The following is a 25568-nucleotide window of genomic DNA, read 5'->3' on the forward strand; positions in this document are numbered from 1 at the left end:
AATAATCTTTAACCCCAATCCAATGGTAGGTTACTAATTGCTAAAGCTTCTTCCCCCACCTGGCCTGAAAGAACCCCTGAGCCCAAGCCTGTGAGGTCTGCACTGGCCCTCTGGTTGCCAGCTTCAGGTTGCAGAATTCCTGAAGCTTTGGAGGAGCGGAGCCTGGGAGGGCAGGGACTGGGAAAGGTCTAATGCCGTGGTGCCCACCCTCCAAAGAGGCTCTTTGCTCCCGGGAAACTGGTCCCTGTGCCCTGAAGGTCCATTGTCCTTCCGGCCCCCTCAGGAGGGTGGTAACCCTACAAGTTTAGAAGCCCCTCCCACAGGAACCCTTTTCTTGGAAGTAAGCGCTTTTGTTACTGGCCACCCCCCACAAATGGCTCTTGGGATGGTGTGACTCCCCCAGGTTGGCACCCCCACTTGCCAAAAGCCTTTAAAGGGTGGTCCTTTTAAATCAGGGGTGTCAAACATGCTGTCTAGGGGCCGAATCAGGCCCCTGGAGGGCTCCTATCAGGCTCTCGAGCAACTGGCGGTCGTCTGCTTCCTCCTCCCTCTCTCTTGCTTCCTTCTGTGTAACAGTTTGCTTTGCCAGGCTTGTTCAATCACACAGGAGCTACAGAGCAAAGCCTCTATTTTCTCCATTGGCTGAGGCTCTTCCCCCTCCTGGTCTCTTGAGGGAGGGAGGCAGGAAAGAGCCAGAGCTTCCTTTGCCCACTTCCCTGGATCCCATGGGAGAGAGACAAAAAGATAGCACAAAGGATAAGACCAAAGAATGCTAATGTTTTAAGCATGTTTTAAGTTTTTTAAAAAATCTTTGTGTTTGTCTGTGTCCTTTATAAAGTCTATCTCTCTGCTACCTAATCTTAAATAGGAACACGCACAGCCCGGTCTGACATGGCTCGGCCCGACAAGGTCTCATTTATGTCAGTCCGTCCCTCATAACAAATGAGTTTGACACCCCAGTTTTAGATGAGGGCGGGGTGGGTGGGTTGTTTGGCACACCTGAATTCCAGAGTATTGGGGCAGGGGGTGATGGCTGGCCCTTCCAACTCTATGATTCTGTGAGGTCCCTTCCAACTCTATGATTCTATGAGGTCCCTTCCAACTCTATGATTCTATAAGGTCCCATCCAACTCTGATTCTATGAGGTCCCTTCCAACTCTATGATTCTATAAGGTCCCTTCCAACTCTATGATTCTATGAGGTCCCTTCCAACTCTATGATTCTATAAGGTCCCTTCCAACTCTATGATTCTATAAGGTCCCATCCAACTCTGATTCTATGAGGTCCCTTCCAACTCTATGATTCTATAAGGTCCCTTCCAACTCTATGATTCTATGAGGTCCCTTCCAACTCTATGATTCTATAAGGTCCCATCCAACTCTGATTCTATGAGGTCCCTTCCAACTCTATGATTCTATAAGGTCCCTTCCAACTCTGATTCCATGAGGTCCCTTCCAACTCTATGATTCTATGAGGTCCCTTCCAACTCTATGATTCTATGAGGTCCCATCCAACTCTGATTCTATGAGGTCCCTTCCAACTCTATGATTCTATAAGGTCCCTTCCAACTCTATGATTCTATGAGGTCCCTTCCAACTCTATGATTCTATAAGGTCCCTTCCAACTCTATGATTCTATAAGGTCCCTTCCAACTCTATGATTCTAAGCTTCTAACCCTAGCAGAAGCCTCTGTTCTCTCCACTGTGTCTTTATTTTGCCGCTTTGTTGGTGGGTTGAAGACATACCTTGCTGTATAGAACCCCTTCCTCTTCTGCTGGCCCCAGTCCCTTCTCCATCCTTCCCTAGTTTCCAAGGGGTCCCAGCAGAGCAGAATGGGAGGGCTCCACCGGTGATCTTGAGCCCTGGGGAAATCAGAGGAAGCGGGGGAGTGAAGCTACTCAGGTGTTAGAGCAGGAGCTGTGGAGTGGAGCTCTGGAGTGGGTCTCTCCCTTGCCTGAGAGCACATTTAGAAGCACAGAGTGGTTTAGCTCCCACGGTGCACCCTCAAAAGGACAAGCGAAGGAATGGCCAGAGTTCTCAGAAAGCCCTGCTGGATCCAGCCAACAGTTCATTCAGTTCAGCAGGTGGCTTCTAATGGCAGCCAGACAGCAATCTCTGAGAAGGTGTTGTCAAAAGCATGATGGAGGAAGAGATCCCTTTGGTGGGAACCCCCACCCCCCGCCAGCTTCTGGCATTTCAGAGCTATATACTGTGCATGTAAAATCACTGGTAACAGCTAATAGCAATGAGCAGACTTCGGAGGACGGTGGAAGACAGGAGGGCCTGGCGTGACTTTGTCCAGGGGGTCGCAAAGAGTCGGACTTGACTGTGCGACTGAACAACAATAGCAATGGTCATAACTCTGCTCCAGGAATTTGCCTGAATTGGGAACACACACACACACCCCAGCCACAACCAATGCTCCCTCTAAACCAGGGGTGGGGAACCTCTGTCCCGTGGGCCTTATGCGGTCCTCGAGGTCACTTAGTGTGGCCCTCAGGGATTGCTGGGCTGAACCGAGCCATGTGGCAGCCTCCCTGGGGCCTGGCTGGCTGTTCGGCCAGAATTGCTGCAGGGCCTGGAAAAGTTACTGCCACAGTTCAGTTTGCACTTCATTATCCCAGATGGTGTGGCCTAATATGCTAATGAGTGTGTGACCTAATATGCTAATATTTGGGGATGTGGTCTAATATGCTACTGAGTTCCTGCTGGGCTTTTTCTACAAAGAAGTTCTGGGCCTATGCATTTGCCTATGGCGACAGACAGGCCCGGTATGTGTGCGTGTGTGCACACCAGACTAGGCTCTCCCCACATGACTTCAAATAGAAAAACAATTTGCATTAATTTTGCTGGCCTGAATCATTCTCCCTCTGCGGAGCACTGTTTTTTAAGTTGATCATTTTTTTATGGCCCGCAAATGATGTTATAAATATCCATATGGCCCTTGGCAGAAAAAAAAGGTTCCCCAGCCCTGCTGTAAGCTATAGAGTCTAGTGAACAAAAATTCTCCTTTGTGAGCTACTGGCATTAAAACTGTGAGTTACTACAGAAATGAGTGTGCTCTGGGGCCATCCTGACAGAGCAGTTCCTTAGTGGAAGAGTGTGTTCTCAAATGAGGGCCCCCCTGTGGCGCTGGGGAAGCAGGGCCCCCCTGTGGGCGCTGGGCTGGCAGCAGCATGAGACCCCCACCCGCTCCCCAGCAAGCAGCAAGACAGCCGCAAAGGAGGGGAAACCCCCTGAATCTCTGAGGAGGAGGCGACGATTCCAGGTCTGGGAAAGACAAGATGATCCCGACAGTCAGCATGCGGCGGACAAAACACCACAAGTCAGAAGGATTCCGGCTACCCACAAAGAGACCTAAGAGAACAAAAACACGCCGCAGGGCTGCGACTGAAGACCTGGAGAAAACCACACAAGCAAGCAAAAAACTGTCTCGGGCAACAGAACAATCGATGTAGGTAACATTTATCCCTGACCTACAACAATTCAATCTCACAGCAAGATTCTGAACAAAACGAAATAATGCACTGGGGATGGTAATTGAAGAACTGTTGGCTGAGGCGATGGGACAGGTGCTCACTGCAGGAAAAGTTTATTCCTGGGAGAAGTCACGTTGCCAGGCTGATCTCTTCTACTGTAGTTCTGTTACCTGAACAGTTCTGGCTGGGTTCCCCCTCCCCCCCTCCTACAAAATGACAGAGGGGCAACGGGGACACTCCCGAGGGAGGCTCCGGGGTCCCCCAACCGCAGAACTCCATCTTTGTGCCTCTGCTGGGGGGCATCACCAAGGGCTGTTCAGTGGGGCAAATGGACACGTTATTACAGAGGGACTGTGCTTCTCAGAAGATATTGGATTTATACCCTGCCCTATACTTTGAATCTCAGAGCGGCTCACAATCTCCTTTATCTTCCCCCCTACACACACACAGCAGACACCCTGTGAGGTGGGTGAGGCTAAGAGAGCTCTTACAGTAGCTGCCCTTTCAAGGACAACTCTGAGGGAGATATGGCTGACCCAAGGTCATTCCAGCAGCTGCAAGTGGAGGAGTGAGGAATCAAACCCGGTTGAACACGTGAACACATGAAGCTGCCTTATACTGAATCAGACCCTTGGTCCATCACAGTATTGTCTACTCAGACTGGCAGCAGCTCTCCACGGTCTCAAGCTGAGGTTTTTTGCACCCATTTGCCTGGACCCTTTTTAGTTGGAGATGCCGGGAATTGAACCTGGGACCTTCTGCTTCCCAAGCAGATGTTCTACCCCTGAGCCACCCTCCCTAGATATGAACATATGAAGCTGCCTTCTACTGAATCAGACCCCCCTCGGTCCATCAAAGTCCGTCTTGTCTGCTCAGACTGGCAGCGGCTCTCCAGGGTCTCCAGCTGAGGTTTTTCACACCTATTTGCCTGGACCCTTTTTAGTTGGAGATGCCGGGAGTTGAACCTGGGACCTTCTGCTTACCAAGCAGATGCTCTACCACTGAGCCACCCTCCCTCCCAGATAAGAGTCTGCACACTTCATCATTACACCAAACTGGCTTGTCCCTTGTATATGGACTGGTCACTTCACACACACCTTTGCAACTGCGGAGGGACAAGTCCACAATCCCTTGGGCTGCAGGGCCTGGCCAGAACTGGCATGATGCCCAGCACCAGCCCCCACCATGCCAGATGGGGGCAGAGAAAACTGTTGTGCTTTGGATACCTCTTTTTCTCTCCTCTGCCCTAATTGCCCCACCCCCAAAGTCCTCCTCCCTTCCTGTCCAGAAGGATGTTCTTTACTACTTCAGCATCACTTTGGGTGATATATCAAGAAATATCCGTAAACATGGCCACTTCCCTTCTTCAGCCCCGTGGTGCAGATCAGTGGTCAATCTATCGACACGCACACACAACCAGTACGGTATGGTGTTTAGGCTGGAATCTGGGAGAGCAGGGTTCAAAAAACTCCTCCCCATACTCTGTAGCACTCATATCAAGCTGTCTTAAACTGAATCAGGTCCATTCAGGTCAGCATTGTCTACTCAGACTGGCAGTGGCTCTCCAGGGTCTCATGCAGAGGTCTTTCACGGCACCCACAACTTGATCCTTTTAGCTGCAGATGTCGGGGATTGAACCTGGGACCTTTGGCATGCCAAGCAGAGGCTCTACCACTGAGCCAGGGTCTCAGGTCAAGGTCTTTCCCATCACCTCCTGCTTGGTCCTTTTTGCTGGAGATGTTGGGGATTGAACCTGGGACCTTTGGCATGCCAGAAGCTCTACCACTGAGCCAGGGTCTCAGGTCAAGGTCTTTCCCATCACCTCCTGCTTGGTCCTTTTAACTGGAGATGTTGGGGATTGAACCTGGGACCTTCGGCATGCCAAGCAGAAGCTCTACCACTGAGCCAGGGTCTCAGGTCAAGGTCTTTCCCATCACCTCCTGCTTGGTCCTTTTAACTGGAGATGTTGGGGATTGAACCTGGGACCTTTGGCATGCCAGAAGCTCTACCACTGAGCCAGGGTCTCAGGTCAAAGTCTTTCCCATCACCTCCTGCTTGGTCCTTTTAACTGGAGATGTTGGGGATTGAACCTGGGACCTTTGGCATGCCAAGCAGAGGCTCTACCACTGAGCCAGGGTCTCAGGTCAAGGTCTTTCCCATCACCTCCTGCTTGGTCCTTTTAACTGGAGATGTTGGGGATTGAACCTGGGACCTTTGGCATGCCAAGCAGATGCTCTACCACTGAGCCAGGGTCTCAGGTCAAGGTCTTTCCCATCACCTCCTGCTTGGTCCTTTTAACTGGAGATGTTGGGGATTGAACCTGGGACCTTTGGCATGCCAGAAGCTCTACCACTGAGCCAGGGTCTCAGGTCAAAGTCTTTCCCATCACCTCCTGCTTGGTCCTTTTAACTGGAGATGTTGGGGATTGAACCTGGGACCTTTGGCATGCCAAGCAGAGGCTCTACCACTGAGCCAGGGTCTCAGGTCAAGGTCTTTCCCATCACCTCCTGCTTGTTCCTTTTTACTGGAGATGTTGAGGATTGAACCTGGGACCTTCGGCATGCCAAGCAGAAGCTCTACCACTGAGCCAGGGTCTCAGGTCAAGGTCTTTCCCATCACCTCCTGCTTGGTCCTTTTAACTGGAGATGTTGGGGATTGAACCTGGGACCTTTGGCATGCCAAGCAGATGTTCTACCACTGAGCCAGGGTCTCAGGTCAAGGTCTTTCCCATCACCTCCTGCTTGTTCCTTTTAACTGGAGATGTTGGGGATTGAACCTGGGACCTTCTGCATACCCAGCAGAGGCTCTGTCGCTGAGCTACAAACATTCTGCCATGAATCTTATTGGGTAACCCTGGGCCAGTCACCTCTCAGCCTAACCTCCTTCAGAAGGTTGTTCTGAGGACAAAATAAGGAAGGAAGACTGATTCATGCATTTCTGAGCTTCTTAGAACAGTGAGAGAGAAAAATATGCACCAGAATGGTAGAGCACTGCTGTTTTTATTCTCCTCTTTGGTGTGCCACAGTGTATATCAAGATCCGTTGGTTATGTAAACTGAGAGTAAATATGACCATGACTCAGCAGCTCCTGGTGTAATTCAGAAGTAAGCCAACTGGGGTAGTTTCACATCATTCTGGTTATAATTTCATAAAAGTAAGGGAAACCAACAAGTTTTCTGTTGCCCCAGAAGGTTGGACCAGAACCAACAGGTTGAAATACACTCAAAAAGGTTTCTGACTCAACTTTAGGAAGAACTTCCTGACAATTAGAGTGGTTCCTTGGTAGAACGGGTTTCCTCAGGAGGTGGTGGGCTCTCCTTCCTTGGAGGTTTTTCAACAGAGGCTAGATGGCCACCTGACAGCAATGCTGATTCTGTGAACTTAGGGGGTTCATGAGAAGGAGGACAGGAAGGGTTGCATCAGTGTTTAGTTCTTGTGGCCCCTTCTTAACACATCCAAGGAAATGCTGATTGACACTTTGGGGTCAGTCAGAAATTTTTCTCCAGGCCAGATTGGCCAGGGATCCAGGAGATTTTTGCCATCTTCTGAATGTGTGTGCGTGTGGGGGGTACTTGTACATTTCCTGCATTGTGCAGGGGGTTGGACTAGATGGCCCTGGAGGTCCCTTCCAACTCTATGATTCTAATGTAGGCAATGATCAAAGGAATTAGTATGCAATTATTTATACACTGTTTGGATTCATGGGGGTTGGACTAGATGACACTGGAGGTACCTTCCAACTCTATGATTCTACGACTGAGGGATTTACTGGAATTCTAGTGGCAGCCTTCTAATGACCAACACATTGGAGTAACCCAGCATGGTCTTTGTGGGTCCCAATGATCCCAACCATTTCATGCTTATAACCTGGTAGCCAAAACCCGCAATTGCTCCACAGCTCTTTTCTAAAATCCGAAGGGAGCCACAGACAGTTTCAGTTGACTGCAGATGTTAAGATGACTGAGTTATCTTTCGCTTCTTTCTCTCTGGGCGGATCTTGAGGTCTTTCTTGTTGGAACAGCAAGGGTGGGGTGAAGGCCCAGTTTGGAGAAGATGGCCAGGAGCTCAGGGGAAAGGGTTCTCGGGGGTCAGGTGGAAGCTGGCATCCAGGAAGATGGTGAGGGTGCCGACGGTGGTGAAGATGATGAAGGTCCAGAAGAAAAGGCGGTCCACCACAATGGCCACGTATTCCCAGTCCTCCTTCAGCTGGGAGGAAAGGGAAGCAAGGAGAAGATGAGAACATCACCCAAGAGACAGGCAACCAGGAAGAACAGACTGGGACCGGATCAAGATCGGTTTGGCTGATCGAGACATGCCATAAATCTCCAGGGGGCGTCTCCTGGCCAAGCCCGGCTGGAACTGATGGGATAATGGTGGCCCTGTGCATCTCCTGTTCATTTCAATGGAGCTTGTGCAGGAGAACATCCTGGTGCCTTTGTGTGCGATCAGGGCTTCTTTTGAAGAAAAAGCCCAGCAGGGACTCATTTGCATATTAGGCCACACCCCCTGACACCAAGCCTGCCGGAACTGCGTTCCGGTGTGTTCCTGCTAAAAAAACCCCAAAGCCCTGTGTGCAGTGTGTGAGATTTGTTACCCCTGGATCTTTCTGGTGCTCAAAAACTCTTAACTGCTTGAGCTGGTCTCACAGTAAGGTTGCCTAAGCTTGGAATTCCTTGCTTGCTCATGTAAATCAAGCTGCCAGGACCAGTGTTCCCTCTAAGCTGACTTAGTGTGAGCTAGCTCACAGTTTTTTTAGCCTCTGGCTCACACGTTTTTGTCTTAGCTCAGGAAGGATGACCCCAGAGCACTCTAATTTATGCAGCAGCTCACAACTTTAATGCCAGTAGCTCACAAAGCAGAATTTTTGCACACAACTGGAATGATTAAAGGTTTGGAACACTTTCCCTATGAAGAAAGGTTAAAACGCTTGGGGCTCTTTAGCTTGGAGAAACGTCGACTGCGGGGTGACATGAGAGAGGTTTACAAGATTATGCAAGGGATGGAGAAGGTAGAGAAAGAAGTCCTTTTCTCCCTTTCTCACAATACAAGAACTCGTGGGCATTCGATAAAATTGCTGAGCAGTCGGGTTAGAGCGGATAAAAGGAGGTACTTCTTCACCCAAAGGGTGATTAACACGTGGAATTCACTGCCACAGGAGGTGGTGGCGGCTACAAGCATAGCCAGCTTTAAGATGGGATTGGATAAAAATATGGAGCAGAGGTCCATCAGTGGCTGTTAGCCACAGTGTGTATATGTATGTATATGTATATATATGTATAATTTTTTTGGCCACTGTGTGACACAGAGTGTTGGACGGATGGGCCATTGGCCTGATCCAACACGGCTTCTCTTCTGTTCTTCTGTGACACAGAGTGTTGGACAGATGGGCCATTGGCCTGATCCAACATGGCGTCTCTTCTGTTCTTATATGACACAGAGTGTTGGACGGATGGGCCATTGGCCTGATCCAACAGGGCTTCTCTTATGTTCTTATGTGACACAGAGTGTTGGACTGGAGGGGCCATTGGCCTGATCCAACAGGGCTTCTCTTATGTTCTTATGTGACACAGAGTGTTGGACTGGAGGGGCCATTGGCCTGATCCAACAGGGCTTCTCTTATGTTCTTATGTGACACAGAGTGTTGGACGGATGGGCCATTGGCCTGATCCAACATGGCTTCTCTTATGTTCTTATGTATTCGCTCACACCTTGAATGCCAGTAGCTCACAAAGTGGAATTTTTGCTCATAAGACTCCACAGCTTAGAGGGAGCTTTGGTCAGGCCAGTCCCAGAGCTCTCCCCCACATGGGATCAGTTGCCTCCCTTCCCCACCCCTCAGGCACTCACCGCATCATAATCATCTTGTTCCTGCAGCTGCTCAGCAATGTACAGGACGGCATCCATGGCCGACTTCAGGTCCGGAGGGAGGGCCAGGGAGTGACTGGGGCCCTCAATGAATTTCTTCATGTCCATGGAGAACACCTCTGGCTGAAATCTGGAAGGAGAGAAAGGCAAGGGTTCACCAGTGACAGAGGCAATACCCTCTCTGTCTTTGGGCTGTATCAACATAAGTATAGTGTCCAGATCACGTGATGTGATGGTATCGCTTTACTCTGCTCTGGTAAGATCTCACCTGGAGTCTGGTGTTCAGTTTTGGGCACCACATTTTAAGAAGGATCTAGACAAGCTGGAACAGTCCAGAGGAGGGGAGCGAAGATTGTGAGGGGTCTGGAGACCGAGTCCTATGAGGAAAGGTTGAAGGAGCTGGGGATGTTTACCCTGGAGAGGAGGCGGCTGAGAGGTGATAGGATCACCATCTTCAAGTACTTGAAGGGCTGTCCTATAGAGGAGGGTGTGGAATTGTTTTCTGTGGCCCCAGAAGGTAGGACCAGAACCAATGGGTTGAAATTAAATCAAAAGAGTTTCTGGCTCAATATTAGGAAGAACTTCCTGACCGTTCGAGCGGTTCCTCAGTGAAACAGGCTTTCTCCTTGGGAGGTGGTGGGCTCTCCTTCCTTGGAGGCTTTTCAACAGAGGCTAGATGACCATCTGACAGCAATAAAGATCCTGTGAATTTAGGGGGAGGTGTTTGTGGGTTTCCTGCATTGTGCAGGGGGTTGGACTAGATGATCTTGGAGGTCCCTTCCAACTCTATGATTCCATCAGAACTGGGTGTTTTTTTGACAAGAAAGGTTAAGAAGGGGGGAGGGGCTTTTTTTGAAAAAAGCAACTGCAGGGAAGGGAGATGATGGAAGTAAAAAAGAGGGGAAAGAAGATAAGACCTCTCAAAGGCATCTGGGCAGCCCTACTAATACATCTCTGTTTACTGTATTTATAGACCTCCATTTCAGGAGTGCTACATGGGTTTCCTGTCTGGGACCATCTCTGGTCTCCACTGTCTGGGGAAGAATCTCTCTCCCAGCTCAGGCATTGAATACATCAAGTTCCCAAGGTGCCATAGCTGCCCATTTCTGTAGCAGAGGTCTGGTAAACTGAGGCCACACCTCAGATTCTACATCTTTACAGAAAATTTTTATCCTACCCATAATTCTTCAAGGAAGCTGGGGCCCCACGCCCGGTCCTTCCTTTCCTATTTTATCTTCACAACAGCCCTACGCGTTTGGTTAGGCTGAAAGGCAGCGATTGGTCGAAGCTCATCTAGTGAGCTTTAATGGCAGAGTAGGGGATTTGAACCTGGATCTGCTATAGCCCGGAACCCAACACTCTAGCCCATGGAGCTTTCAACCAGCATTGCAGCCGACAGAGAGACAGACAAGGAAAGTACAGAAAAGGATATGAACTGCTTGGTATTAGCTGTCAAGGAAATAGACCAGGGGTGTTGAACTTATTTGTTATGGGGGACGGATCTGACATAAATGACACCTTGCGTGTCATAAAATATTATGCCAGGTAGTGGAGACATAAACTTTATAAAGGACACAGATGAACACGACGGTTTTTTTTTTTAAAAAGCCTTTAAATAAAACATACTTAAAAGATTAGTACTCTTGCAATATTTTCTCTAACAGTCTCTGATGACTGAAGAAAGCAAGAGAGAGGGAGAAGGAAGCAGACTCGCTCGTGGATCTGACAGAAGCCCTCCGGGGGCCTATAGTAGTAGAAGAAGAAGAAGATATTGGATTTATATCCCGCCCTCCACTCCGAAGAGTCTCAGAGCAGCTCACAATCTCCTTTTCCTTCCTCCCCCACAACAGACACCCTGTGAGGACGATATTGGATTTATATCCCGCCCTCCACTCCGAAGAGTCTCAGAGTGGCTCACAATCTCCTTTACCTTCCTCCCCCACAACAGACACCCTGTGAGGTAGATGAGGATATTGGATTTATATCCCACCCTCCACTCCGAAGAGTCTCAGAGCGGCTCACAATCTCCTTTACCTTCCTCCCCCACAACAGACACCCTGTGAGGTAGATGAAGATATTGGATTTATATCCCGCCCTCCACTCCGAAGAGTCTCAGAGCGGCTCACAATCTCCTTTCCCTTCCTCCCCCACAACAGACACCCTGTGAAGTGGGTGGGGCTGGAGAGGGCTCTCCCAGCAGCTGCCCTTTCAAGGACAGAGTCTCAGAGCGGCCTACAATCTCCTTTCCCTTCCTCCCCCACAAAAGACACCCTGTGAGGTAGATGAAGATATTGGATTTATATACCGTCCTCCACTCAAGAGTCTCAGAGCGGCTCACAATCTCCTTTACCTTTCTCCCCCACAGCAGACACCCTTTGAGGTGGGTGGGGCTGAGAGGGCTCTCCCAGCAGCTGCCCTTTCAAGGACAACCTTTGCCAGAGCTATGGCTGACCCAAGGCCATGCCAGCAGGTGCAAGTGGAGGAGTGGGGAATCAAACCTGGTTCTCCCAGATAAGAGTCCACACACTTACCCACTACACCAAACTGGCTCTTTTCTAAAGTAGACTGCAAGGTTTCCTTGTAGCATTTCATCCCACCAACTCCATTTCAGTTTTTCTCCTACTTCCACAAAGTATACTGGGGGCCCCAACCCTTTTGAGCCTGTGGGCAGTTTTGGATTACTGATGCAACGATGTAGGCACAGCTACAAGAAGGCTGCCACAAAATGGCTGTCTCAGGAGGTGGAAAGGAAAGGAAAGGTCCCCTGTGCAAGCACCAGTCGTTTCCAACTCTGGGGTGACGTTGCTTTCACAACGTTTTCACGGCAGACTTTTCACGGGGTGGTTTGTCCTTGCCTTCCCCAGTCATCTACACTTTCCTCCCAGCAAGCTGGGGACTCCTTTTACCGACTTCAGAAGGATGGAAGGCTGAGTCAACCTTGAGCTGGAGACAGGAAAACCCAGCTTCCGCCGGGGATCGAACACAGGCCGTGAGCAGAGTTTAGGACTGCAGTACTGCAGCTTTAACACTCTGTACCACGGGGCTCTTTTTTCAGGAGGTGGAGCCAACCACAAAATGGCTGCCCTAGTTTACCTGAAGATTTGTGTGCTGCGGTGGCAGTTGCTGCCAAAGCAGGATTGAAAAAAATCTTTACAGTCAATCAAATTTCCAGCGGCCAATCTGAAGCCCTGCTGGTCAAAAGCCCCACCTGGCTCTGCCCGCATTCTAAAAACACTTGACAGGCACCAGGAAAGGTGTCAGAGGGCATCCTTGTGCCCACTGGGGCCACACTGGGGACTCCTGATGTACCGTTTTCCAGAAGTTTCACCCAGATACCCTCCCCTGGTCAGGAACTCACCTGTTAGGTTTGGGGAAGAGGAAGTCACAGGCAGGTGTGCGGAGGAAATACTCATCCATACGGCGGTTGCTTTTCACCGTGGGTTCCTGTTTGGGTGGCAGGGGGGCAGGCTTGATGGTGGGTTCTGGCTTTGGACGACGCAGCCCCAGATACCGAGGAAGTTTGTGGATAAAAATCTAGAGGCAGAAAGAGAAGGAGAGAGAGTCTCTACGTACCTTTGGAGGCTGGTTGTATCAGGCAGATAGGTACATACCTGAAAGAGAGTGCAGACTTTTATTGTATCCAGAAGTATACTATATCTTCTCATCCCTTCTTCCCCTCCTTTTTCCCTTCCCCCACTGTTTTTACCTCGATTATATTCATAATTACAATAAAACTTTTTTGAAACCAGGAAAGGGCTAACAAAACAGTGTCATCAAGGATGCTTAGATCTAACTCCACCAAGACCAGATGGATCTGGCTCGAACACACATGAACACATGAAGCTGCCTTATACTGAATCAGACCCCCCTTGGTCCATCAAAGTCACTCTTGTCTACTCAGACTGGCAGTGGCTCTCCAGGGTCTCAAGCAGAGGTTTTTCATGCCTATTTGCCTGGACCCTTTTTAGTTGGAGATGCTGGGGATTGAACCTGGGACCTTCTGCTTACCAAGCAGATGCTCTACCACTGAGCCACCATCCCTCCCTTAAAGTTGCCTTCATTCCTTGTGAACATATGAAGCTGCCTTATACTGAATCAGACCCTGGGTCCCTCAAAGTCAGTCTTGTCTACTCAGACTGGCAGCGGCTCTCCAGGGTCTCAAGCTGAGGTTTTTCACGCCTATTTGCCTGGACCCTTTTTTAGTGGAGATGCCAGGGATTGAACCTGGGACCTTCTGCTTACCAAGCAGAGGCTCTGCCACTGAGCCACCATCCCTCCCCTTAAGTCAGTCTTGTCTACTCAGACTGGCAGCAGCTCTCCAGGGTCCCAAGCTGAGGTTTTTCACACCTATTTGCCTGGACCCTTTTTTGGAGATGCCAAGGACTGAACCTGGGACCTTCTGCTTACCAAGCAGATGCTCTGCCACTGAGCCACCATCCCTCCCCCTCACTGCTGCCCCCGTTTCCTCTTCCTCTGGAAGACAGCTGAACCTCTGCCCCCCCCCACCCCGCCCTGGTTCCTGGCGCCCCTCTGGAGCACGGAGCTTTACCTGCCTCACCCAGAAGGGCATCTCGTGGGTGTTGGGAGAGCGATGGTGCAGGTTGAGGTCCACCACGCTGAGGATGACAGAGAAGGTGACCAGGATCATGGTGAACATGAGGTATTTGACGATGATGGGCACCGCCAAGGACGTCTCGGGGACTTTATCAGCCAGCAGGAGCAGAAACACGGTCAGGGTGAGGAGGGCGAAGATGGAGAGAGTCATCTTCTCCCCTGGGGAGGTGGAAAAGGGGGGCGGGTCACTCACTGAGAGGAGGGACCCAGCGGGGTCTGCTGCAGAAAAAGCAGACTGTGCATCTTGACCGCTGGTTCACAGGTGTCAAAAGCCAAGGGAACCAGTATAGGTGTCAGTAAACCACACTCGAGGCCCACTGAAATCCACAGAGAGGGAAGTTCGTAGCAGCAGGCTGTGGGCCCAATGGACTTTCTCTGCAGCCAGGCCCGTTGCCCGGAAATCAAACTTTGTGTGCCCTGCCTGAAAAGAAATCTGAGCTCTGTGAATCGATTATGAGGAGGAATCATTTTGCACATGTTCAGAGGCGCTCTCTGCTTTACGGTGTCTGAACATGTCAACCTGTTAGCTGCCCTGAGTCTGCTTGTGGACAGGACCGGATATAAATATGACATCATAAACAAACAAACAAACACACACACACACACACACGTTTTAAGGTTTCTTAAATGATCTGGAGCTGCTGCAGTCTGGGAGGGAAGATAAATTTGGCCCCTCCTCTGCTGCCTTCTGTTAATAATAATAATAATAAATTTATTTTTATATCCCGCCCTCCCCCGCCAAAGGCAGGCTCAGGGCGGCTAACACAACACGGTATATACCGTGATTATGTTAGCAGTGTATGTCTGCCTGGGGGGTGTGGGTGAGTCTCTCCCAGAAAGGGTGCAGTGGCTGGGTTCTTTTTAGTGGCCCAGTAAATGGGTTGACAACTGGGTTGACAACATTGTTCCCTCTAAGCTGCAGAGTCTTGTGAGCAAAAATTCTACGCTGTGAGCTACTGGCATTAAAGTTGTGAGCTCCTGAAATAAATTAGTGTGCTCTGGGGGCCATCCTTCCTGTGCTAAGACAAAAATGTGTGAACTGGAGGCTAAAAAACTGTGAGTTAGTTCATGCTAACTCACCTTAGAGGGAACAGGCTGACCTCCAGATCGGGGAATCCTAGGAGATCTGGGGGTGAGGTTTGGGGAGAGACCTCAGCTGCGAACTATTTATTTATTTGTTTACCTTAAGTTTATATCCCGCCCTCTCCGCAGGTGGACTCAAGGCCAGAGAGTCCACCCTCCAACGCAGCCTTTTTCTCCAAGGGAAGTGATCTCGGTCATCTGGAGATCAGCTGTCATTCCGGGAGGTCTCCAGGCCCCACTGGGAGGCTGGAATGCCCAACGTGCACATGCGTTGCATGAATTCTGGCAGGGTACTGGACGGACAATTTGCTGTGGCCCTCAGTTACTTCTTAATGGTGACCCTCCAAGCGCTCTCTTGCGGGCATGGTTGGATTTGTGGCCGTGGTTCAGTCAGCACACACATGTGCCTCAGTTTCCATGGGGAGAGATGGGAGGGCGGGGAAGGAGAGAGAGACAAACAATGGAAGGCTCTGAAAGGTGGAGCAGGCCGGGGCAGCTTCCATTCCAGAGTTAATTTTAGAAACCCTCCTCGTCAAAGTGGAATTCAGGAGCAGCGGGATCACCTCATGGAACAGGCTTCCTGCGCCGAGAAAAGAATCCCTCCCCAGGAAATCTGCTCCTCCCTAGACGAGGAGGCAGGGCTGGGTGGCCCAAAGGGTCTCACTCGCTCTCTAGTTGTTGCATGCCTTCCCAGGAACACTGGGTGGATTGAAGCTATCTCTGCACGGCTGAAGTGGAGCCACTGGGTTTAGGGTTGCCAAGTCCAATTCAAGAAACATCTGGGGACTTTGGGGGTGGAGCCAGGAGACATTAGGGGTGGAGCCAAGATCAAGGCTGTGACAAGCATAATTGAACTCCAAAGGGAGTTCTGGCCATCACCTTTAAAGGGACAGCACACCCAGGTGGGGGCAGGGGATCCCCCGGTTTGGAGCCCCCCCCCCGCTTTAGGGTCGTCAGAAAGCAGGGGGAGGGGAGGGGAATGTCTGCTGGGAACTCTATTATTCCCTATGGAGATTTATTCCCATAGAAAATAATGGAGAATTCATCCTGGGGCGCTTTGGGGCTGTTTTTTGAGGTAAAGGCACCAAATTTTCAGTATAGCATCTAGTGCCTCTCCCCAAACTACTCCCCCAAGTTTCAAAACAATTGGACCATGGGGTCCAATTCTATGAGCCCCAAAAGAAGGTGCCCCTATCCTTCTTTATTTCCTGTGGAAGGAAGGCATTGAAAAGGTGTGCTGTCCCTTTAAATGTGATGGCCAGAACTCCCTTTGGAGTTCAATTATGCTTGTCACACCCTTGCTCCTGGCTCCGCCCCCAAATTCTCCTGGCTCCACCCCCAAAGTCCCCAGATATTTCTTGAACTGGACTTGGCAACCCTACATCTGGTCCACTAGAAAGGGTCACCAGGGGATTTGGAAGAGCAAAGAATTGTGTGACAAAAGTCAGGGACTTTTCTTTGTGACCCTGATTTGAGAACGTCTCCAGCCTCCCAGGAGAGGCCTCCCCGAGGAGCTGGGTGGGGTGGGGCGTCTGTGTTCTGGGTCCCACCTGCGTCTGGAGGGAGGTAGAAGACGAAGATAGCCAGGATGGTGATGAGGACGCAAGGGATGATGACGTTGATGAGGTAGAAGAGGGGCTTGCGGCGGATGAAGAGGTAGAAGGTGATGTCCTCGTACAGGGGGTCTCCGGGGAGGGTGTTCTTGCGGGCTGGTTTGTGCCGGATCTCCCACTGTCCGTTGTCTGAAAGCAAAAGGCAAGGCCTGGAAGTCATCAGGCTTCTTCAGAGTCAGACCCAACACACACACACCCGCTCTCCCTCTCCTTCTCTCCCTCTGGCCAGCTGCCATTTTGTTGCTGGCATGCGCATCCAGATGAAGCAGGGTTGCCAACTCCAGGTTGGGAAATCCCTGGAGATTTGGGGATGTGAGACTCATTAAGAAGGGGTGCAACTATCGGGAGAGGGCAAACGGAGTACATCAGATGCTTCTGTTGTTGTGATTCCTTTGTGCCTTTGAGAGTGGACAGAAAGAGGTTTTTGAAATGTACTGGGGACGGCCGTGGCCATTCCGGACAGAAAAGTCCCCGGCACGACCAGCGGCAGATGACCCCAGGAACGTTCCCAGAGAGCAGCCTTCAGGGAGAGATTACTCTATTGTCCTTGCAGAGGATCTGGTTCACTCTTGGGCAACTGGAACGTTCTGTTCTGCAGCACTCATGGTATGCCCAGAGGTGCTCTCTTCTTGATTATGGCAGCCTTCGCATAGAGGAAAAAGCTGGCCTGAGGCCACAAATCTCTGCAAAACAGAATGAGAGACACCCCCTCCCTGCCAGTGATACAAACCTGCATCGTAACAGAATAATGGTAGAACGTAAGAGAAGCCCTGTTGGTTCAGGCCAATGGGCCATCCAGTCCAACACTCTGTGTCACATAAGAACATAAGAGAAGCCATGTTGGATCAGGCCAAAGGCCCATCCAGTCCAACACTCTGTGTCACATAAGAACATAAGAGAAGCCATGTTGGATCAGGCCAATGGCCCATCCAGTCCAACACTCTGTGTCACATAAGAACATAAGAAAAGCCCTGTTGGATCAGGCCAGTGGCCCATCCAGTCCAACACTCTGCGTCACACGGTGGCCAAAAAACCCAGGTGCCATCAGGAGGTCCATCAGTGGGGCCAGGACACTAGAAGTCCTCCCACTGTGCCCCCCAAGCACCAAGAATACAGAGCATCACTGCCCCAGACAGAAGAACTTAAGAGAAGCCTTGTTGGATCAGGCCAATGGCCCATCCAGTCCAACACTCTGTGTCACACAGTGGCCAAAACCCCCAGGTGCCATCAGGAGGTCCACCAGCAGGGCCAGGACACTAGAAGCCCTCCCACTGTTGCCCTCCTACTCAGCTCTGGCTCACCGATAAAGGTGTTCTCATGGATGACAATCTCCCTCAGCTCTTCCCCGTTCTCCTTCAGCGGGTGCAAGAGGGTGACCTCTGAGGCGTCGTAGGTGTACGAGCGGAAGGTCATGGTGCAGTTCTGCCAGTCGAAGGGGAAGTAGGTGACCTGTCCCACCCCCAAACAGAAAGGGGTCAGAGGGAAAGCAGCCCAACCCCCACACCCTCCCCATTCCACAGGGGGAGGGCATCCTTTGCTAGTTCAAAATATCCTTTTGGCACCTTCTACCGAAGAATATTTCCATGTAGGACCAAAGAAAGGAACTATGGATAGTTTATTAACAAGAACTCTTGGAAGTGTACACCCTGAACATACGGTTGCCAGGTCGAATTAAAAAAATATCTGGGGACTTTGGGGGTGGAGCCAGGAGACATTGGGGGTGGAGCCAAGAGCGAGGTTGTGACGAGCAGAACTAAACTCCAAAGGGAGGTCTGGCCATCACATATAAAGGGTCCGCACACCTTTTAAAAGCCTTCCCTCCACTGGAAATAATGAAGGATAGGGGCACCTTTTTCTAGGGCTCCTAGAATTAGACCCCTGGTCCAATCTTTTTTTTTTTATTATTATTTTATTTATTTTATTTATTTAGGATTTATATCCCGCCCTTCCCACAAGTGGCTTTTGAAACTTGGAAGATATTTTGAGGAGAGGTGCCAGATGTTATGCTGAAAATTTGGTGCCTCTATCTCAAAAAATAGCGCCCCCCCAGTCCCAGATACCTGCAGATCAATTTTCCATTATACCCTATGGGGGTCTCCATAGGAAATAATGGCATGTGTGGCAGGCATTCCCCCCCCCCCCGTCGCTTTCTGATGACCCTGAAGTGGGAGGAGGCCTGCCCCCACCTGGGGATTGGCAACCCTGCCTGAACATCTGATTGGCCTCTGGCCTCAAATCGAGTTCTTCCGCTGCAGAGCAAGGCGGCTGCTCTCTGAAGCAACGCTTCCGTTGCCCTTTGAGGGCTGAAAGGCTCCCACAAACTTTATCTTGCTCTCGGGCATCTTGTAACTGGGCAGTGCCATGTGGAAGGTGCCACGCAGCACAGGGGCTCAGCTTCCTCTTGGTGGCGTGGGAGGGGGACAGCTCTTAGCTCCTTGGATTTATGCCACTGCCGGCAACACCTGAACCCAGGCCTCATGGCATGGCTGAGGTTGGCACAGCAAGGGGGAAGGCTGACTGGCAGACAAGCGCTGGCCATGCCAGGATGCCTACCTGGATGCTACAGCTACTCCGGAAAACAGCAGGCGGCTGCCACTGGACCATCCCATCGTGGCTCGCCAAGACGTTCACCATCAGAGAAATGTCGAAACCGCCATCGTTACTGGAGGGAAGGAGGGGGGGTGGGCAGAGAAGGCTGTTAACCTCCCGAAAAGAACTTTGTTATCAAAGATTTCAGGTTTTCACGGCTGGTAACATCATTAGGGTTTGTAGAATCTTTCGGGATCAAGTGCCGTGTTCTACTGGAGAAAGTTTTCCTTCCAGACGTTTCGTTCTCAGCTGCGGAGAACATCCTCAGTGGCGTTGCAGCCAGAGCAGGCGCTCAGACCTTCAACTTTGCTGAACATTCTCAGCTGGAGAAAAACTATCTTGGGCCAGTGGCTCTCAAGTCATAATGAAGCAGGATATTACCAGTTGGGCGAATTCGTAGACTGATCTGTGTAATTGCAAATGTTGGTGATATTGCAATTCTGTCCCTCCCCCTCTCCCAAGGCCCAGAGACTAATCTTTTTTGGACCTATATGGCCAAGGACCAGTCTATCTACAGCAGGGGTGGCCAACGGTAGCTCTCCAGATGTTTTTTGACTACAACTCCCCTCCCATCAGGAAGGAAGGTGGCTCAGGGGAAGAGCATCTGCTTGGTAAGCAGAAGGTCCCAGGTTCAATCCCCAGCATCTCCAACTAAAAAGGGTTCAGGCAAGCAGGCGTGAAAAACCTCCGCTTGAGACGCTGGAAAGCCACTGCCAGTCTGAGTAGACAGTACTGACTTTGATGGACCGAGGGTCTGATTCAGTATAAGGCAGCTTCGTATGTTCATATATATATGTTCAAAGAATATGGAAGCCAAATCCCAGCCCCAGCCAGCATGGCCAATGGCTGGGGCTGATGGGAGTTGTAGGCAAAAAACATCTGGAGAGCTACCGTTGGCAACCCCTGATCTACAGGACCGCCTTTCCCCATATGTTCCCGAGAGCACTGCGTTTGGGAACTCAATATCTGTTGTCCACCCCCAGCCCAAGGGAGGCCAAACTAGGCTGTACACGGGCCAGAGCCTTCTCAGTGGCAGCACCAATGCTGTGAAATGCTCTCCCAGAGGCCATAAGAGCCCTGCGGGATCTCTCCCAATTCCGCAGGGCTTGTAAAACCAAACTTTTTAAACAGGCCGACAGTAACAAGTGGGAGAAGGCTGCTGCGTCTATGCCGCTGAGCAATTCCAAAAGGACCACCAACAGATCAATGGAAGATCTAATGTAACCTGATCCGCCTATGCTTTAAGAGTCTGTATAGCACCAATATTTTGTTTTAAATTGTAAATTGTTTGTTTTATCGTTTTATATCTGAAACGGAGATTGTTGGTTTTATTATGCCTGTATCCGCCCTGAGTTAGTTTGGAATGGGCGGGATATAAATCAAAGGTAAAACAAGAAAACAAACGAATTATTGGACTCCTGCCCTCCCCACCCCGTTGCCCCCTCCTGCAGCCCAGCCTGAAGAACATAAGAGAAGCCCTGTTGGATCAGGCTAATGGCCCATCCAGTCCAACACTCTGTGTCACATAAGAACATAAAAGAAGCCATGTTGGATCAGGCCAGTGGCCCATCCAGTCCAACACTCTGTGTCACATAAGAACATAAGAAAAGCCATGTTGGATCAGGCCAATGGCCCATCCAGTCCAACACTCTGTGTCACATAAGAACACAAGAGAAGCCATGTTGGATCAGACCAATGGCCCATCCAGTCCAACACTCTGTGTCACATAAGAACATAAGAAAAGCCATGTTGGATCAGGCCAGTGGCCCATCCAGTCCAACACTCTGTCATACAGTGGCCAATATGTGTGTGTGTGTGTATATATACATATATATGCACACTCTGGCTAATAACCACTGATGGACCTCTACTTTATATTTTTATCTAACCCCCTCTTGAAGCTGGCTATGCTTGTAGCCACCACCACCTCCTGTGGCGGTGAATTCCACATGTTAATCACCCTTTGGGTGAAGAAGTACTTCCTTCTATCCGTTTTAACCTGACTGCTCAGCAATTTCATTGAATGCCCACGAGTTCTTGTATTGTGAGAAAGGGAGAAAAGGGCTTCTTTACTTTCTCCATCCCATGCATCATCTTGTCAGCCTCTCTCATGTCACCCTGCATTTCCACAGCCTGCCCCGGCCCGCGGCCTTCATCACTACTCACTTGTTCATGAGGACTATATCTGGGAGCCAGACTTTGTTAGAAAAAATCCGGATGGAGGTGATGCCGTCATAATCTGCGGGGTCCCAGGTGAGCCGGTAGTCCGTCCATGTCTGGAACCGGGGAGAGAAACAGGGTGGTTTGGGCCAAGGGAGTCATGCAGAATGAGGCCACGGTGTGTGTGTGTCAGGAGAGTTGGTACCAGATCCTCAGGCAGCGGCTGGGTTTGCAGACCACCTTCTCTGCCGGAAGCAACAAATCTTCCTCTCTTCTCCCCTCCCAAACAGCCTCACAGGAAAGCTGTTGCTTCTGTTTCCAACACTTGAGAAGAGCAGTAGTGAGACAGTGCCTTCTCTCTTAGCACCCAAAAGGACAGGCAGAATTCAAACCTGGGTCTCCAGTCACCGAACAAAATTAGTTTATGTACTATTCTCCACCGAAATCTTTTGGTTTTTCCCAGGCCTTTAACAAACTGCCCAGGAGTTTGTAAAAGCAAAACCCAGTGAGGCCCAGAAAAGTGTGTGTGGGTGTGTTTTCAAAAGAGAGAACTGAATTTGTGTTGGAGACCCTCCAGCTCCACAAAGTGGCCTTTCTCCACTTCCCTGGAAACTGGTGACCTCCAAGGAAAACATCATTAGAAAACCCAGCGGTCTGGATTGATGAAGATACAGCTCTACCACAAGCACACCAAACATAGGCCTGGAGACCAAGTCCTACAAGGAAGAAGGGGTGAAGGAGCTGGATATGTTTTGCCTGGAGAGGAGACGACTGAGAGGTGATAAGATCTTCAAGGACTTGAAGGGCTATCATCTATTCTAGAGCAGGGGTGGCCAACGGTAGCTCTCCAGATGTTTTTTGCCTACAACTCCCATCAGCTGCAGCCATTGGCCATGCTGGCCTGAGGCTGATGGGAGTTGTAGGCAAAAAACATCTGGAGAGCTACCTTTGGCCACCCCTGTTCTAGAGGATGGTGGATAATTGTTTTTTGTTGCCCCAGAAGGTTGGACCAGAACCAACGTGTTGAAATTTAATCGGACTTTCTGGTTAAACATTAGGAAGAACTTCCTGACAGAGCGGTTCCTCAGTGGAACAGGCTTCCTCCCTGAGAGGTGGTGGGCTCTGCTTCCTTGGGGGTTTTTAAGCAGAGGCTGGATGGCCACCTGACAGCAATGAAGATCCTGTGAATTAGGCAGGTCATGAGAAGGAGGACAGGAAGGGTCTCATCAATGTTTCGTTCTCATGGCCCAATCTTATTCACCCACTTTGGGGTCAAACAAGCATTTTTTTTCCAGGCCAGGGATCCTGGAGGGTATTTAGGTTTTGGGTCTTTTTGCCGTCTTCTGGGTGTGTGTGTGAGGGAAGTATTTGTGAAGTTCCTGCATTGTGCAAGGGGGTTGGGCTGGATGACTCTGGAGGTCCCTTCCAACTCTGATCCTATGATTTAATTTAATTTTTAATTTAATTTGAGACTTAATTTGAGACTATTCCACAAGGCGACTTACAACATTAAAACCCTGGAGGGGCTAGACAGGAAGGATTAAATCACGCTGCTGTTTGCATACCCCACCCAGCCAAGGTCCAAGGGCAGTTCAGGACGCCAGGTCTGTGGGAAGTGACCTTCAGAACTTGCTTCATCTCCTGAGAAAGTTCTCACTCCCTCCTCTTTCAGTTTTGGGAAGGGCTGGAATCCTTCTCGTGGCTGACAAGCTATCTCAGAACCAAACTAGATTCAAATTCGCCTCTCTGGCATGGTGAATGTCTTGGAGACAGTTGATGTGTTTGTGAGACACAGCGAGAGGGACAGGGCTGTAACTAGGCGGGGGCCATGGGTGTGGTGCTCCCTCCCAAATCTGCCAGACGTACCCTCTCCTAGTCCCCCAACCCCCTTCTCCTATGCTTTCCTAATTAAATTAGTGTTCCCCAGCACTGGGGGGGGGGGGGGGGGGGCGGAATTCTAGATACGGCCTAAGGACACAGGCTGTGAGTTTTACCCACCAGATCCATATAGACCTTTGTTGTCAGCTGCTCATTTTTTTCATCCTGCAAAAAAAGAAGAAAAAAAATCCAAAGAGATTGCTCAGAGTGATAGTCTTTCTGGCAGGCAGAACTTCGGGGGGTCTTTGCAACCCCTGAACACTGACAGCTAGGAAAAATGGTTCTTGGGGACAGCTGATATTTTGAATTAGCCAGAACTGGAACTGCAAACAGAACTGCAGTTTGAGATGAAGGACGTCAACGGGAAGCCTTTTGCCTTTGTAACGGCCCCACTGCTTGCTCAGTTATTAATAGCCGGGGCCAAACTTCAGCTGTTGTCTTTGCTGCCTTTTAACTATTTCTCCACCCAACCCAAAGTCTAGAGCAGCTGCACCCCCCCACCCCACCCAAGGAGGGATCCGAGTCCTCTCCCCAACCCCACATTCCTTATGCTGCTGAGCTGAACCCTGTTTTGGAAAGTGACCCCTTGATGTCGCCCCCCGCAGTTGTCCTGGAGAATCTGGGTGAACATAAGAACCTAAGAGAAGGTTGGATCAGGCCAATGGCTCATCCAGTCCAACACTCTGTGTCACATAAGAACCTAAGAGAAGCCATGTTGGATCAGGCCAATGGCCCATCCAGTCCAACACTCTGTGTCACAGAAGAACCTAAGAGAAGCCATGTTGGATCAGGCCAGTGGCCCATCCAGTCCAACACTCTGTGTCACAGAAGAACATAAGAGAAACCATGTTGGATCAGGCCAAAGGCCCATCCAGTCCAGCACTCTGTGTCACATAAGAGAAGACATGTTGGATCAGGCCAGTGGCCCATCCAGTCCAACACTCTGTGTCACAGAAGAACCTAAGAGAAGCCATGTTGGATCAGGTCAATGGCCCATCCAGTCCAACACTCTGTGTCACACAGTGGCCAAATATATATATATATATATATATATACACACACACACACACACACACACACACACACACACTGTGGCTAATAGCCACTGATGGACCTCTGCTCCATATTTTTATCCAATCCCCTCTTGAAGCTGGCTGTGCTTGTAGCCACCACCACCTCCTGTGGCAGTGAGTTCCACATGTTAATCACCCTTTGGGTGAAGAAGTACTTCCTTTTATCTGTTCTAACCCGACTGCTCAGCAATTTCATCGAATGCCCACGAGTTCCTGTATTGTGAAAAAGGGAGAAAAGGACTTCTTTCTCTACTTTCTCCATCCCACCCTCAAATTTTAGCCCTGTCACCTGCGGGATTTCCTAGCCCAACAAACAATCCCCGTGAATTCTACCTACATAGGGCAGGGTGGGCGGGTGTGTCCCTTTTGCAATTGCACTAAAGCTGTACAGCTGGCGGGAAAGGTTGTGGGTTCAAAATCTAACCTCTCCTTCCCTTTTGTATGTTGGCTGTTTATTCTATCTTACTCTGCATATCTCTCTCCTTGAATCCTCAGATGTGGAGAGAAAGAGGAGCTGTGCCCCCATCTACCGCCGGCTACGCTGGGTCCCACTTGGGGTTCTGATTGGCACTGCCCCCCCTTCCCCCCTTGGAGGGGACTTCTGGATCAGCCCCCACAAGGCCTTGCTCCAAACTCACCACACTGATGAGCTGTGAAAGGGACATTCCGATCCGGACGGGAATCCTGTCGCTGAGGCCGCGGGCTGGGCGCACGGTTTTACTGTAGTTCTGAAGGAGCGCGGCCAGCAGACGCCCCTCTGCCTCGGAAGCTGCCACGGCTAGACGGAGAACGCAAAAGAGAACCTTCCAGTGTGGTCGGGGCACTTACCCTCTTGCCGGCCTTCCTAATTGCAGGGGGCCACGTTTAAGCCCCGTGAGCTACAGAGCAATCCATCAACACATTTCTGGTTAAGTGTTCTAGAAATGCTCTTTAAAAAGAGGCAAAGAGCCACTTGCAGGCTGTACGATTCGTAACATGTGAGAAATGTCGCAGGGTCGGGCAGACTTCTGAAAACCCCGGCCGCACGAAAGGTTTGGGAACGATCGCCGTCATTTCCCCACCCATCGCCCAACTCCTCAGCCCCACCCCTGGGTGCTCTTGGCAGAAGCAGACGGGCCACAAAGGAAATGCTTACCTCCCAGGGAGAGGACCCACAAGAACCCCCAAAGCGCTGCTGCCCTGGGGGCCATGTCCCCCATATGCTGCTGGACAGAC

The 25568-nt window shown here is 50.4% G+C and overlaps 1 protein-coding gene across 1 annotated transcript; it reads right to left on the reverse strand.

Moving 5' to 3' along the window:
• Positions 1 to 7521: 7521 nt before the first annotated feature.
• CHRNB1 (cholinergic receptor nicotinic beta 1 subunit) lies at positions 7522 to 25418 on the reverse strand. The gene is made up of 11 exons (XM_060256485.1): positions 25319 to 25418; positions 24992 to 25131; positions 23401 to 23445; positions 21409 to 21518; positions 19207 to 19315; positions 17955 to 18102; positions 16591 to 16782; positions 13893 to 14116; positions 12702 to 12877; positions 9326 to 9473; positions 7522 to 7684 (listed from the first exon to the last, which is right to left on the reverse strand). Exons 1-11 carry the CDS (start codon positions 25416 to 25418, stop codon positions 7544 to 7546), a joined length of 1533 nt encoding a protein of 510 aa, XP_060112468.1. The 3' UTR covers positions 7522 to 7543.
• Between the last annotated feature and the right edge of the window lie 150 nt (positions 25419 to 25568).

The sequence above is a fragment of the Heteronotia binoei genome, chromosome 15 (genome assembly GCF_032191835.1).
Source record: "Heteronotia binoei isolate CCM8104 ecotype False Entrance Well chromosome 15, APGP_CSIRO_Hbin_v1, whole genome shotgun sequence".
NCBI classification, from domain to species: Eukaryota; Metazoa; Chordata; class Lepidosauria; order Squamata; family Gekkonidae; genus Heteronotia; species Heteronotia binoei.